Source organism: Callospermophilus lateralis, chromosome 17, assembly GCF_048772815.1.
Source record: "Callospermophilus lateralis isolate mCalLat2 chromosome 17, mCalLat2.hap1, whole genome shotgun sequence".
In the NCBI taxonomy this organism is placed as follows: domain Eukaryota; kingdom Metazoa; phylum Chordata; class Mammalia; order Rodentia; family Sciuridae; genus Callospermophilus; species Callospermophilus lateralis.
Genome location: NC_135321.1, coordinates 10,539,083 through 10,555,474, shown reverse-complemented (window position 1 = coordinate 10,555,474; position 16,392 = coordinate 10,539,083). Strand labels below are relative to the sequence as shown.

The window sequence follows — 16,392 nt, the reverse complement described above, 5'->3', positions numbered from 1 at the left end:
CAAGAAACCTACATTTGAATATTTTGACAACCAATTGTAGTTCCTGATCAGAAAAAAAAATTAAAAACTATATCCATATTATATATATTAGCTAATGCATACGCACATTTTGTACTGTGTATGTAATATAAATTTATAGTCAATTAAAGATAATCTCTAGGTTCAAAGAAAATCAAATTTCATGGTTTGCTGTTCATTCTTCTTTCAACATTTTCCTTTTTGGTGACTACACACACACACAAACACACACACAAGGACATATATACACCCCATATAAGTATACATTGTGTATATACATAGATTACCACATACATATATGCACACACCCATTTGCATGTATTCATATATGCATTTATGCCTGAAGGTATATATATATATATATATACATATACATAAATTAACACATACATATTTGGATCAGATTATCTGTGGCTCCCTTTAAAGAATGTAGAATTACAAGTATGAATTTCATTTGAGTCTTATGCTTCAGAGATGCAAATATTTTTGCCTGATTTTTAATATTAAGTGTTTTTGCTAGTTTTCTGTGGACATTCCCTGAGAAAATCAGCAGGGGAAGAGCAGCTTTTCTTGTAGAATAAATGGTGACACATTTTTCTCATTTACTAGAGAATCCATCCCAGGTAGGAAGAGGCTACGTGGCCATCACTATACTAGACATTAATGACAACGCCCCCGAATTCGCCATGGACTATGAAACCACCGTCTGTGAAAATGCCCAGCCAGGGCAGGTAAGAGGCTTGAGGACCCTGCTTCTTGTTTGTGGTTTCTTTAGGAACACCCAGCAGCAGTGCCTTTGAAATCTCCCAGCTTTAAGATAACATATCATCCGCATGTTTCAGCAAAACTAATGCTTTGATGTGCGGCATACACTAATATGAAAGGAACATGCAAATTCTGGTTTAATTGGGTGACCACAGTTCCTCAGGAAGAAAAGGTAAACTTTATAAAAAGCCCCGCTCAATGGTTCAGGGCTTCAGCTCCTTTAAGGAGAAATATAGCATATTCAGCGGGATTGGGCTGTTCCCCACATTACACGGCAGAGTTTAAGAACCTTGAAGTTCTGAGAATGGAGTGCAGTTCAGTCACAGTCAATGTTCTGTGTCCACATCGTTGTGATGTTTACTGGGATGTCTAATCCATTGGTGCAGCTCATTGCTGAGGTTTAGGAAAAGAAGTTGAAACACGCACTTTGCAAAAGGCTGTGGTTTGTTTTTCAGGGCCCTTTATAGATTGGGTTCAACACAGGTGCATTTGTTGTTTCCCCCAGCTCATTCGGGAAGATGACATTTATTATGATCTGTAAAACTGCTCTGTCCTGCCTCAAGAAATGTAGCAGAGCACACCAGTGTGCTTCCCTGCCTTCCGTTTTCTATTTCTAGGTTATCCAGAAGATCAGTGCCGTGGACAAGGACGAGCCATCCAATGGACACCAGTTTTACTTCAGCTTAACAACGGATGCCACAAATAACCACAACTTTTCGTTGAAGGATAACAAAGGTAAGGTGTTATTGTTGCTAGCAGAGGTAGTGGCAGACTCACTAAGCAAGTGATTTTTTTCTCCCGCAGGAATACAGCTCATGGATTTTTTTTTTTTTTAACAGCAAGGACATTAATTAAAGGGCAATGAGCTCCTCCAGTAATTTTTATCTATAGATCTGCTGCCACAAGGGAGAAGCTGCTATTTAAATCATTTTAGTCCAAAAGCCAAGGGGGAAAAGTGAGATCTATTTTTCTTTCTTTTCTTGTAGACATGTGCTTCCTTATTTGTATATCATGCTTTTATCCAAATGATCTAATATACTGAGGGCCAGCTAACTGCCTTAACAAGGACTATGCAGCATAGATACAAATTGAGTCGGGAGAAAATAATCAGACCTTGCACATTTCCACCTAGATCAATTTTGATTTAATGCTTTCTTCAATAACATCTGTTATTCTTTTGTTTTTACATAAATATAAAGATGTTCCATGAAAATTATAATAATATGTTCATTATGCTAGTCACATAAAGCATTAAAAAAATTAAAGAACTTACCATGACAAATCATGCTTCCTTGCTTCAGAGGTAACCACTCTTAGCCATTTCATAAGTGTTATTTTTAAAATATTTTACAAATACCTGACTTTGCTTAATAATATATTTTGACAACTATAGGAACTTTTAAAGGAAGCATGTGATTATGCTTATCTGGTATCTAATTACAGATTTATATCTTGGGTTTTTGAGGGAAAATATAAGAAACAGGTTTGCTAGTCAAACTGGAAGGACTTACTTTCAAAAGATGGATATTATGAGAACTTTTGCAACAAGCCACAACCCTTTCTGCAGAAAATCCAAACTTAGTCTCAAAAATTCAATCTGAAAATAATAATTTTCCAGATACCAATCTCAATTTAATGAGAACACTCCATTTCCCTTTAGTCATAAAGGAAAGAGCATTCTCTGTAATCCCAAACTCTCTGACTTAATCATCATTGGAAAGCCTCATTCTCGGGTTTGGAGGCTTCCAGTACAAAGACAGATGGGGAAAAACACGGGCTCCACAAGGAGAATGTGAGCACATCCCCCATGTGTCACCATCCAATGCCACCACGATTCTGTGGAGCTCAAGCACAAACATAACTGGATTTATGGGACATCATGCCACACAATTGAAAGTGTCCCCACATTAACTGCATCAAGCCCAGAATCCCCCAGCCTGTATCACAAAGGAAGACATCCAAGTGAAGAGAAAATCAGCCCTTAAATGTTCTTTTCCATCTTGGGGAGCATGCTGAACATAGGGTTCTCTTCTCCCATGGTAGAAATTTCAACTTGTGCTTCTTAATCAATTGTGTATGTGTGTGCATGTGTGTGTCTGCATGTGTGTGTGTGTGATTTTGATGTGTCAGATTACAAATCGACAACTTTATAAAACTTTTCTGTATCAAATGCTAAACACAAATACCATCTGAGTCAAATTTATAATAAGAACTGTTTATTAATATATTAGGTGTATAAGGACATGTATAATATAAATCCCTCAACTTTTCAGGGAGTACCATATCAAATTTTTTCTTGTTTGTTTGTTTCCTAATACTGGAGATTTAACACCCAGGGACAAGCTATACCCACAGCCCTTTTAATTTTTGTTTCTATTTTGAGACATATTCATTTTAAAAAAAAATATATGGTCTCAAAATTATGGCCATATCTTTTAAAATAATAGATTTGTTTATATAAAAAACCACCAGAGGAATATGATAATCAAATATTTTTATTTCTTTATCATCTATAATTGTAGTAAATATCTTTTATGAAATTTAAGGTGAGCCTATTGTTTTGTGCTGTTTGAGACAGAAAGGACATCAGCTTGCTCTTTCACTTGAGTATTATTAATGTGTGTGTGTGTGTGTGTGTGTGTGTGTGTATGTGTGTGTGTGTTTACACCTACTCATGCAGTACTAAGGGTTCATCCCAGGCACTTTACCACTGAGTTACAACCCTAAGTCCTTTTTATTTATTTATGTATGAGTGCATTTTTGATTCAGGGTCTTGCTAAGTTATACAGGCTAGCCTCAAGCTTGTAATCCTCCTTTCTTAGCCTCTTAAGTAGCTGGGATTATAGATGACTGCCACTTTACCTAACCCAACTATTGTTAAATGGTTTCTGTTAGCATTGGAAAAACATATATTTAACTTTTTGGAATAATATATATATATATATATATATATATATATATATATATATATATATACACATATATATATATATAGACACTCAGATAAACACATAACACTGTATATGTACATCCTTTAACATGTTTCTCTATATATTCTTTATACATAGTCTATATACTTTCATACATATGTGAATATATATTTATGTGTGTGTATATATACGTATACACACACACACACACACACACACACACACACACATATACACACTGGATAAAACTATGGTCCTGATTTCCCTTCTTTTGCTTTAAATTTTTATTAGTTACTATAAATTCTGAGAATCCATAAATTCTATAATTAGTTAATTAAGAAAATTTATCTGGAGAAATTGCTAACAAATTAAAAAATCCATTTCTGATATAGAAAACACAGCATGTCATATAAACATATTGATGACTTTTTAAATATTTATAATTACTATAATGTTTAGATGAAATAGAATACTGAATATAAATTAAACAAAAATGACTTAAGTTATCACTGACAACATATTTTATTACATGCAGTTTAAGGAGGTAGAAGTATCTATGAATATTTTAAAAAGAAAACAGTACAATAATTTCCCTACTGAATATCCACACATAGTCCTGTGCTGTGTGCTGACACTTCAGTTGGTGGTGGGCCATATCCATGATGGCTATGTGACAGTGGTCCCATCATACAATATCCCCTAGTGATGTTGCAGCTTTCTCAGTTTGGGTGAGCATGCCATGATGCTCCCCTAAGGATAAAATGACCTGATGTATTTCTCAGAATACATTCTGTGTTAAGCAAAGAACTATTCTATATTAATTTTTAATAAATCCACAGTAGCTTATTTTACTTTTTTCTATATTGAGCTTGGAACTTGTGAAGAAAGGATGGATTGGAAATTTCAGTCATGCCTCATGATGCTGCTGCAAAAAATACTTAACCTGTTAAGGTTTCCACCTTCACTCTAAAAATACATGGTTTGAGATGTTGCACAACTGTATGTAGATTTTTATTGTGTAGAATAACAGAATATGTGTGGGATAACATAAATGTCTTAAAAGGTGTTATATTGGAAGAATGTCTCTCTGTCCAAATGAATTCAGAGTCTTTGAGCAATGGTCTGAAATCAGGAGCTTGCCCTACTTGAGGACTGACACAGGCAGATGGACCCACGGTTAGGGAAGAAGGAGTCCACCGGGAGCCTCTGTCTCACCTGCAACCTGACCACTACCTGACCTTCTTTACCCTAGACAACACGGCCTCCATACTCACCAGAAGGAATGGCTTCCGGAGACAAGAGCAGTCGGTGTACTACCTGCCCATCTTCATCGTGGACAGTGGGTCCCCGTCTCTCAGCAGCACCAACACGCTCACCATCCGCGTCTGTGACTGTGACGCCGACGGCGTAGCCCAGACCTGCAACGCCGAGGCCTATGTCCTGCCTGCTGGCCTCAGCACGGGAGCCCTGGTGGCCATCCTGGCCTGTGTCCTGACCTTGCTAGGTGGGTACTCTGCGCAGTGCCTGCTTCACAACAACAGTGACACTGCACCAGGGCTTTGCTGTGCTCCTTTCTGTCCCTTCAGAGTGTCCACTCAAGCACATATTCAAACACTCTACCAGATGGGGTTTCACTCATTCAATGAAACTCCCTACCTGGCCGCACTGGATATCGTGTATTTAAAGCATAATACAGGGAAAAAAATCAATTGCATGTTCAAAACAACAGTGGAGATATATGCCTCATGCTTGAAATGAATATTTTTCAAGATTTTTGTTTTAAATTCATCTTATCCCACTTACATGCTTTAGAATACTCCACAGAAGAAACACGCTAGACCAAAAGGAACTTTTCTATTTTGTTTTTATAATATGCTTATTTTAGAAATTATGTCCTTATAGGCTACTTTTTAAAAGATATTTCAAGAGGCTTTCTTAAATTGTTTGCAAATTTTAAAAAGAATGATATTTCAGCAATTCAAATATTATAAGAAATATTAGCATATTTAATTGTACTTTTTCATGAATATTTTATTATTGGGTTTAATTAGATTTATAACTCACATTAAAATTTCAGTTGCATAAAAGATTGTGCAGCATCCTTTTAAAAATTGGGAGACTTCCAACATGGCCATTGTATAATGGGTTCATTCCAACACAGCTCTTCTTTACAACATCACTTCCTACAACAAAGACAACAAACATTTAACATTGCACCCCAAATTGTGCTTTGTGTTTTCTTGAGGTTTAATACAATTACCAAATCCATTTATAGCCTGTTTTTTCAAAAGTGTCATTTATAATGGGAGTCAGTATTGTGTAATGCAAAAAAAAAAAAAAAAAAAAAACTATATTTGTGGAGTTAGGCAAAACCAGTTTCTATGTTTTCCTCCATCATATGGGATTTCTCCGTGTTAGTTCCCCTGTAGCAAGGTTCCTATTCAAAAAGCAGGACATAATAGAACTAGTCTCACAGGGTTGTTGTGGAGACTAAATGAGATGATTCATGTAAAGAATAGAGTGTCTACAGCACAGTGAATATTCAATCTATTTTAAGTATTATTGATGAAGCAAACATCCTTGCTCTATTAACCGAACTAAGACCTAGTTACTAATACATTGCAAACAGTCTCATAAAAATGGCAGTTATTATCTTTAATAACTCCAGCTAAACAAATAAATCTGGAAGAAAATAATTAAGCTAGTTTTTTTTTTTTCACAGAGTTTTACACAGGTGGCAAAAACTTTCAGAAATTCATTAGAAATGGCAAGTAATTCCCAGTTAAAGTTGATTATAGAATATAAGTCACTGAAGTAAATTTGAAAACAACAGCAAAAAAAAAAGAAGTCATTGCATACTATTTTTTTTTATTGCTCTACTGGGTTCTAAAATGTAATAATAAAGATGTAAATTGCACATTTACTTATAGTAGCTGAATAACTGCATAAGAATATTTTTTTTAAATCACTGTCACAGTTAAAATGGCAATGTCTTTAGGTTGAAGTTCAGTCAGAAAAAAAAAAAGAGGATAGTACATGGTGCATGGAGTGCTGTTTAAACTGAACCAGTTTGTTAGAAACAGCATACGATACACTGCACTTGAAAGGAATAAGATAAAGCTGCGTGCCCCCAAATTAATTTTCACCAGTAGAGAATTGACTTTTGATTTTTTTCCTTTTAGTTATAAATGGATACAATACCTTTATTTTATTTGTTTACTTTTATGTGGTGCCAAGGATCGAATCCAGTGCCTGAAGCATGCTAAGCCAGTGCTCTGCCACTGAGCCACAACCCCAGCCCAACTTTTGATTTTTTAAAAGGCTGTCTCTCTGATGAAGCTTGCTGCACTTTCAGTAAATATTTTCACACAAGACTTTGTGGATTCTTGCAATTGAGGTTGCTTGAAAATTCTAGTTAGTTGAGAATCATCGAGCTATTACTAAAAATATCTAAAATAGAAATTTTAGTCCTAGATATATTGTATATGTGTTAGTGTCTATAGGCGTACACATAGGATTAGGAGATTTCTTCAAAATGTAGGCAAGTGTGACTCAGCTTTCTGTTAAATCTGAGCATATTACTTAAGTGTTAGGCAATTAGGAACCCCTCTTCTACTTTTAAGGATCAAACTTTAAACTTTGGCTTTTTTTTTTTTTTTCATTTCTACAAGTCTATGAAATGTATGTTAAAGCAGAGCCTTATTGTGCTGAAAAGCAGTTTTGAAATAGGGGCTTTCATTTCTGTAGTAATGCAGTACAATGAGCATTCTCTTCAAATTCCAGCTCAGAATCATAATCACTTTATACTCATAACTTGGTGGGAGCAAATAATCATGGCTTGTGCACTCTTTTGGCTCTGTCTTCACTATTATGGTCTGGATTTTGATATAACAGGCTCTGAAGCCAGTGAAATTGTGTATCCTCAGGGGGGTATAGATAGAGTACACAGCCTGGCAGCCACTTGATTTCTAGGGTACACATGGCTCATTCTTTACAACACTTCAAAAGGTGGTGTGAATCTTATTTCTAGACACTAGGTAATAGGATTGGTAACTCAAATTTCTGAACACATGTTCCAAGAAAAAAATGAAGGGGAGGAACTGGGAATGGTGAGGAAGAATTAGATCATCAAGTTCAATTAAGGATGAAAGTATAAAAGCCATTTTTGGAGACTTTAAAAAACACACTTTACTACATGTCAGGTTTGGATTCAGTTATGTGACAAATCAACGTGACTGTAGCCTGACACAGGGTGATATACTGAATGTTAGCTCTAGAAAGAATCCTTGCAATTGATTCCGGCCCAAACTTCTGCATTTTACATAGGGGCAATTGAGAGATAATGAGGATGAGAATTTGCAAGATTTCATATAACAAGTTCAGGGCTATGATGGGATAAGATGCTAGGTCTCCTTATTCTCAATCACTGCTTTTGGATTAAACCACCAAGGAGATAAACCCTGAAAATACAAAAATTGTTACTCAAATATAGACTTTTCTTTCTTGAGATTTGAAATGCATGTTATTTGAAGTTAGACTTGTCAGTCTTCATGTCCATCTCTATTTTTCTAACTTTTTGGCTGAATTTTTCTCTGACTTCTCTTTCTTCCTTCCTTCCTTCCTTCCTTCCTTCCTTCCTTCCTTCCTTCCTTCCTTTCTTATTTATTTATTTATTGAGCAGTAGGTTTATTTAAGCTTCAGCAGTCCCAGGACTCTAACACAGAAAACTCTCTGGAACTTGGGTCTGGAAATTCTTTGAGATTTATACTCAGTGTGTGATTATAACAGTTACTTTTTGTCCACATACTGAGGTTGGACAGAGTTTACACCAAGAAAATAAAGATAGTATCTTTCTTTACAGCAAGCTTTCTAATTAGGTATATATGACAGCAGAATGCATATAAATTCACTGTACACAAATGGAGTACAACTTTTCATTTATCTGGTTGTGCACAGTGTAGAGTTACACCATATGCACAGTTATACATGTATCTAGGGTAATGATGTTCATCTCATTCCACCATCTTTCCTGCCCCAATACTCCCTTACTCTGACCTCTCTCTAATTTATTTGCTCTTCAGTTCTCTAAATGAAAGAGATGATTAAAAAACAATAGAATGTGGGTTTCCTTTGTCTATAGTGAGTACAACTTGAATGTAGAACAAAATCACCAGATTCAAATTTCATGATGAAGTCATCAAATGTTCTTAATGCAAAAAAATGTCATCAATATCTGACAAGATGCTCTGATATTCTAAAGCTTGAATAAAAAGCATGCCACATGAGTAACAACAATACCGATTTATTTATGTATTTTTATCATAGTTAAATTTTTATTTGTTGACATATACAATTATTTTTCCACTAGGGTAAAAGTGCTTTAAAGAAAAATTTTCTATGAATGACTGACACATAAAATTATTAACTTGGTAACTTTTTAAGAAATTAAGAGAAAGAATTTCAACTGCTTCAGATTAAAACAGGTTTCAGTGTTAAATATCACACATCTATTTGGAGAATATTACAGCTAGTTTCTTACTTTGCACAAAGAAGCCTCTTTGTGCCACTGAATTTACTAAATGAAGTTTGGGATTTTTCCCTATTTGGAGCTTAAGTTCCAGGTAATTGAAGTCTTGGAGCATTTCTTGAAGCTCTTTGCTCATCAGACGCTTTGGGATTAGTTAAACCAGCCTGGCTTCATAAACTCAGGCTTAATGAGGAGTTTGTAAAAATCACAGTTCGCTGGATGGAGTTCAAGCTCTTCCAGTGTGTCTTCTGTGGGTATCTTTACATTTAGCTTTCAAGCCTCTTGTCAGTTTTCTTCCCTCACCCACTGAATGCTAAACTATATTTGGCCTCTTGTTATTGCTTTTGTTTGTGATTTTGTTCAACAGTGAAGTATTTTCTTTATTTTGTCAGTGGTCAACATTACTAATATAAAATTATATTACTGAGAAAAACAGTGGCAGCTCTATGCAAAATATTGATCTACATCATAATCTATAATGAGAGAATATAATGCACATGGTAATTCTTGAGATAATAATGGGCACCAAATGTGTTCCTCATTCCAACAAACGTGAGAGAGAATGAATGAAAAACGAAAGACCTTTCATAAGCTTAATGCTATGAGCTAGGCATTAACCTAAGTACTTTATAAGCAGTATCTAATTTAATTCTCATAAAATGTTACTAGGCAATTATTATTATTATACACAGTTTTTCAATGGGAAAAGTATAGCTTAGAGGAAATGTATACAAAGTTACAGGGTCAATGAGTGTCAGAGTCAGAAACCAAAACCAGGCAAGACTACCTTCTAAATGTTCTTGATTAGGGACGTTTTTTGTATGTTTTCATATATGAAAGATCTATGTATCTCTGGAAGATACTTAGAGGTCTCCAGGTATCACAAGTCTGGACACTGCCAAATTAGAGGCAATAATATCTTTGATATGTTTCACATAGGGATCACTGGTTAATTCTGGGTACCTAATTTATAGTATCTTCCAATGACTTCTGACCTTGAGAAAACACTCTTAGAAATGTCCATGTAAAATCTGAGGTTATATTTTAACACAACCTAAATGCAACATGCATCATCTTGTGCATAAAATAGTCCTCATCCTTAGAACATTTTTATCTCTCTTAACTTAAGCTCAAATGAACTCATTCTCTCACATTTAAAGAAGAAAAACTTTGTGATACTTGTTTATGGGAAATAAAATATTACTTCAGTTTAATTAATCATTACCCTGTCTTGAGACACAGGCAGAATGGACTCCTTGACACAGATCTTTTTGTAATGGCTCTACCTATGTATGGGCTTGTTCTTTGGGGTAGCTGAAAATAGAAATCTCAATAGAAATATCAAATACTGAATAATCTCCCTACATTCCTGCTTCTTTTCCTTAATTGGTACCTATTTTTGTGTATTTCTGAGTGGACTCTGTCTGCCTTCCCTCTTCTCTCTGCCCCATCTCCGTAGTTGATCAATCCTCGATTTTACTTTGTTAGTTTTTGAGTCAGTTCATTTCTTTCCTCTGATGATGCACCTGATTTTGTCTAGGTTCCATCTTTTCCCTCCTGAATCATAGTGACCTCCCCACCCTCGGCCAGATGCAGTCCATCAGAACTGAAGACAAAACTTCCTAAAAGCAAATGTGACTGTGACACATCCCAGCTTTGAGAGAATACTTCCATGACTCCTCATCATCTAAGTGCTGAAATCACAGACCCTTGAAAAGCAAACTGCTGCCTCTCAGTTCAAACTTATTTCTCTCACTCCCAGTGTACTTTAGACAAACTGAATGTACATCGCGTTTTCTCAAACTCACTCTGCTTTCTTTCATGCCCTAGTCTGCTGTGCTCCTTCTGTTTCTCCTGCCTGTCTCCAGCATCCGTACAGAATCCATAGTGGTTTGTTTGTTTTTTTTCTTTGTATTCAAACTCACTTTCTTGGCTTCTGAGTTCAGGTTGGGTGCCTCTCTGGAGAGCCCCATTGCACTGGGGTTTGGCCATCTTTGAGAATCCATCATAGCCAAGCAGCATCCGTCAAGCCATGATTTAACTGCTTTATTGGCTTGTCACCTCTTCTGTCCTCTCCACTGCGCTCCTGCTTTTGAAGGCAAGGGTTGAGCATTATTTTATCATTACACATGGCATTTCATAAATTGCAGATCTGACATATACAAGGTATTCCACACATGCTTGCTGGATAAACCATAAGTGATTTGAAGGTACTCAGTAATGGGAAAGAACATTTGACTTCATTTTCATCACTATTCATAGGTACATTTCCAATGGATCTGGATTTTCTTTTTTTCCTAATATTCTACACATTTATGAAATTTTCCTGAGATTCAGTCTATCTCTTTAACATTTTTGGAAAATAGCTATTTTATAGGTTAAAAGTATTTAAATTATATTTTCAGCTAATAGCCAGGGGAATATATGTGTGCTTGAGGAAAAAAAAAATCAGAAACTAAGAATAGTGGAAATATTTCAGTGGAGATATCAAGGATTATTTCTTATTAGTTTAAAATGCTATAGTTGATATTTAATTTGCCTCAATCACTCATTTGAACTATTTTAGTTACCCATTTTCATTTATTCTTTGTGAATGGAAGTGGTAGTATGGGTTCGAAAGTGCAAGTTAAAATGTTGGCCTCTTGTTCTTGAGATTCTGCATGAATCTCTGATTCTACAGTGTATAGATGGACTACTCCTCCTTCAGAACTTGCTTTAGATGTCACTTCTGATGACATATTTTCCTTATAATAACCAATGCCATATCATCTCACTTTTGGGGGGGTGGGGGTGGCGGTACCAGAGATTGAACTCAGGGACACTTGACCACTGAGCCACATCTTCAGCCATATTTTGTATTTTATTTACAGACAGAGTCTCATTGAGTTGCTTAGCACCTCATGTTTGTTGAGGCTGGCTTTGAATTCTAGGTCCTCCTGCCTCAGCCTCCTGAGTTACTGGGATTATAGGCATACACCATCACACCTGGCTCATTTCACTTTTTAAAACAAACTGGTTTATTTCTTTGCCTGAAACACTTCCAAATCACCAAGTATGCTTAAATACAACCCCTCTGTTTCTCATGGTCCACAAAGCAGGGCATGATCTACCACCTACTTGCTACTCTGAGCATCAGACTCTCTGGTCATTCACTTGCTCAGTAAGAAGAGCTGCACAGCCTTTATTTCCATTATTTTCAAACAAAACATCCTTTTCCTGAAACTTTCTTCCTGCATCCCTTCATCCATAAGCCCCTGCATCACTGTGTTCTGGAGAGTAATGTTCTCACCACCATGATTAAATTAGGCAATCTTCACACTCACAGTTCTCTGTCCTCACACCTGTTTCTTTTGTGGTACTTATCACAGTTTGTAAATATATGTGTTTACAAATTAAAATGCACCTTGGGAGTAGTGATTCCCACCCAGCTTCCCCTTTCTCTCAACAGTATATTCTCCAAGCAGGAGCATAGGGCACTTAGGAGGCAAAATAGCTTTTAATGAGCCCATAGGTATCACTTATCATAATTGTTATTTTACAGCCTCTGATTTACATGTTAAGACCCTCAAGAGAAGACCCAGTATCTCTATTATTCATTATTCTACTACCTAGTAGATAGAACAGAGTAATATCTGATTAAGTAGGGTCATTGCAGTTATATGTAAGTTGATAGTACAGTCTGTGTTTATTTCTGTGCACTCATTCTCAAGGTCCATATGAACAGAAACTATATTGTATAAGTTTGCATTATATGAATAATTCTTTATTTAATAAAAAAATAGTACTTACCATATGTTTAAACACTATAAATACAACACACAATCAATGGAATATCAGGAATTGAAAGCACTTAAGTGGTAGGCAAGGGCAGTGGCTTAGAGAAGGGATTCCAGTCATATTTCATGGGCCACAATATGTAAGCGCTGGAGACTGGAGTATGAAATGAGCAAGTGTTGAAAATAAGGAGGAAATGAAGAAGTTAAGGATGAATTGGCAATTTCTGTTTTGTTATTCCCTTGTTTTATAAAAGAATACAAGATATGAAGCAAATTAGAAGTAGATTAATGAGTTTCAACCTAGAAGCTTTGAAAAATGTGGGCAGAAAATTTCATTAATTAAAGAGGTGATAGTAACAAATAATAAAAAAATACTAATCACAATATTTTAAAATTTATTACATTTTGTAAGTTCCTATATATTCACTATAATAAAAATTGTGAGTAGTTGATTTTAAATATGGCTATCCAGAAAGATGGGAGTGAGACATCAGAGACATGAGCACTGGTAGGATCTTAGGTATCATTGGGCTCATAGAGGAAGAAAGCATGTATAGAATTTGAGGATATTCCTCCAATTCAACTGTGGTTGAGGAGGAGAAAATAAAACCTCTCTTTGTTTTTTCTATTATACAGTGTGTAAGAAGCCCTTTCATATTCTACTGAATGAGTCCAAGTTGGGTGACACCCTTTGGACTTGGTAAAATCGGAAAGGCAGGGGTCACCAGAATCTCCAGGAAAAAGCAAGGAAAACCCAAATTGTTCTGGCTTAAGAGCAATCAGGATAGAAGAAAGTAGGGCTATGGAAGAAGCTAACATTGAAACTAATAAAAATGAATACAACTGAGTATAGAGGAAATACAATTATTGGTTTGAATATCTCAGGAAAATTGTCACCAGTCAATGGTCTCTGTTTTTGTTGAGGATGCAGAGTAAAAGTGGGGAGAACAGAGAAGATTTGAATTGATAAAGAAGAGAGTGGCAGTGTGTCCTTTCTTCCTCATGGTGGTTTCTGATCTGCTGCCAATAAAATTCACTTCATAAAGTGGTTGATCAAATTATTAAAATTTAATTAACACCCAATGACAAAAGTATGACATATTTTTAGTAAGTTGTATATAAATTAACAGAATCAAAGGAGAATGGAGAATTTAAAAAGAATAGAGGCTAGGCACAGTGGCACACGCCTGTAATTCCAGCAGCCTGGGAGGTGGAGGCAGGAGGGTCTTAAGTTCAAAGCCAGCCTCAGCAATTTAGCAAGGCATTAAGCAACTCAGTGAGACCCTGTCTCTAATAAAATACAAAATAGGGCTGGGGATGTGGCTCAGTGGTGGAGTGCCCCTGAGTTCAATTCCTGGTACCCAAAAAAGAAAAAGAATAGAAAGTTATTGAAAGGCTAAACTCTCCTTGCACATTGATGTGCATGATTTTTTACAATAAATTATTGAACTTGTTCACAAACTATGCAGATTTTTTATTAGGTTAATTTTTCAAGTATATGTTTTAGGTGAAGTAATAACTACAGTGATAATAGTCATTTTCCTGAATTTTTAAAATTTTCAATTGGTAACAAAAATTTAGAGAATACCTTAGGACCATAAGCAATTAATATTTTTCCAGTATTTCTGAATCATTTTGTTTAGATTAGCCATCTAAATTAGATTTATTGTGAGTCATCAATATGAACAACATGTCTAATTTTAAATTTTCAAATAAGTTCTTTAGTAAAAGTAAAAGGAAACAGTTGAAATAAATGCTGTCAATATATATTTTTAAAAATTTATTTATTTACTTTAATTAGGTATGTATGACAGCAGGATGCATTTTGATTCATTTTACACAATTGCAGCACAACTTTACATTTCTATTAGCATCACACCATATGTGCAGTCATACAGGTACCTAGGGTAATGATGTTCATCTCATTACACCATCATTCCCCCCCATGCACTCTCCCTCCCCTCCCTCCCTTTTGCCCAATCAAAATTCCTCCATTTGTCCCATGCCTCCCTGCTCCCTATTATGGATCAACATCCACTTATCAGAGAGAACATTCAGCCTTTGGTGTTTTTTTTTTTTAACATAGTATCTCCCAACTACTGTCACTTAACATAAATCCATGAAAATTATCAATATTTCACTTTGTAAAAAACTCAAAGTCTTCAACCTGCATGTATATTTTATACCTAGCAAACATCTCACATCAGAACAGTCACACCTCAAGTGCTGACTAGCCACATGTTACTGGTGACTACCATGTCCACCAGTGATCATTTAGACAACTCTTTTATGGCTAATAAGAAAGTAGGATTGTTACTGAGACCAAAGGGAAAAAAGTACATATAGTTCCAGTACTATTCCTTCCATGAGACTTTTTCTGAGCATCCTGGACAGAAATAAACACTTTCTTATACATATCATCCTAGTGTATTTTAAATTGCCATATAAATTAAAGTATTATTTTTTAAGATTACTATTTATTTATTTATTTATAACAGGGATTGATCTCAGGGGTACTTTTTAATTTTATATTTTGAGTCAGGGTTATTTAAGGTCTTGCTATGCTGCTGAGACTGTCTTTGAACTTGGGATCCTCCTTCCTCAGCCTCCTGAGATGCTGTTATTATAGGCATGCATTACCACACCTGGGTTAAAATATATTTTTTAGCACATAAAATATTCAACTTAATGTCAGGAGCCTTCTGTATATCTGTAAAAACAGTGCCTTGTTTGTATTTTATTTATTTATTTATTCATTTACTATAAGATCATATTTTCTTGTTTTCAAATAATTATCACAGTTCTAAAGTTTATTCTTATTATTTGATTACTGTTTAACCAATTGAACTGTAAAGGTCACTAGGAGATGTATTACATCTGATTTTGCATGCAACATTATGTCATTATTTTTAGTGATTATTATAAATGGTTTAATACAGTTCATTTATATGGAAGTATCAATTCATGAACATCCAACACAATATGTTTCACATGGCTAGATTTAAGCTAGACCTAAATCTTTTCTTCTGTCTCCACTCAGAAATGTGGTCCATAACATTAAAAAAAAAAAGATTACTGATAAAACTCTTAACATGTATAATCTTGTGCTTACATAGGCAGAAAATATTCTTCTTAATACAGGGATTATCTCCATAGTCCCTGAAAAGCAGTTAATACTTGTTCTTTATAAAAGTTAAATTTTATTTTTATATGTGCTCAAGTAGTTAGAAATTAATATTCTCCAAAGTCATTGACATGTTAAATTATCTAACCTTCCAAAACAGTTCACATTTGTTCTTAGCTTCCAGTAAGATGGGGAATAAGGAAAACCTTGTAAAGTATTAACATTTAGGGGCATCCTGCACAATGGCTGATG

General features: G+C 35.2%; 1 protein-coding gene across 1 annotated transcript in view; it reads left to right on the top strand.

The window, feature by feature from the left end:
• Nucleotides 1–16,392, top strand: part of Cdh7 (cadherin 7) — a 106,427-nt gene that overhangs the window by 86,432 nt on the left and 3,603 nt on the right. The window contains exons 8-10 of the mRNA XM_076836762.2: nucleotides 628–749; nucleotides 1,401–1,518; nucleotides 4,966–5,217. Coding sequence (XP_076692877.2) covers nucleotides 628–749; nucleotides 1,401–1,518; nucleotides 4,966–5,217 — 492 coding nt within the window. The remainder of the gene's footprint in view (nucleotides 1–627; nucleotides 750–1,400; nucleotides 1,519–4,965; nucleotides 5,218–16,392) is intronic.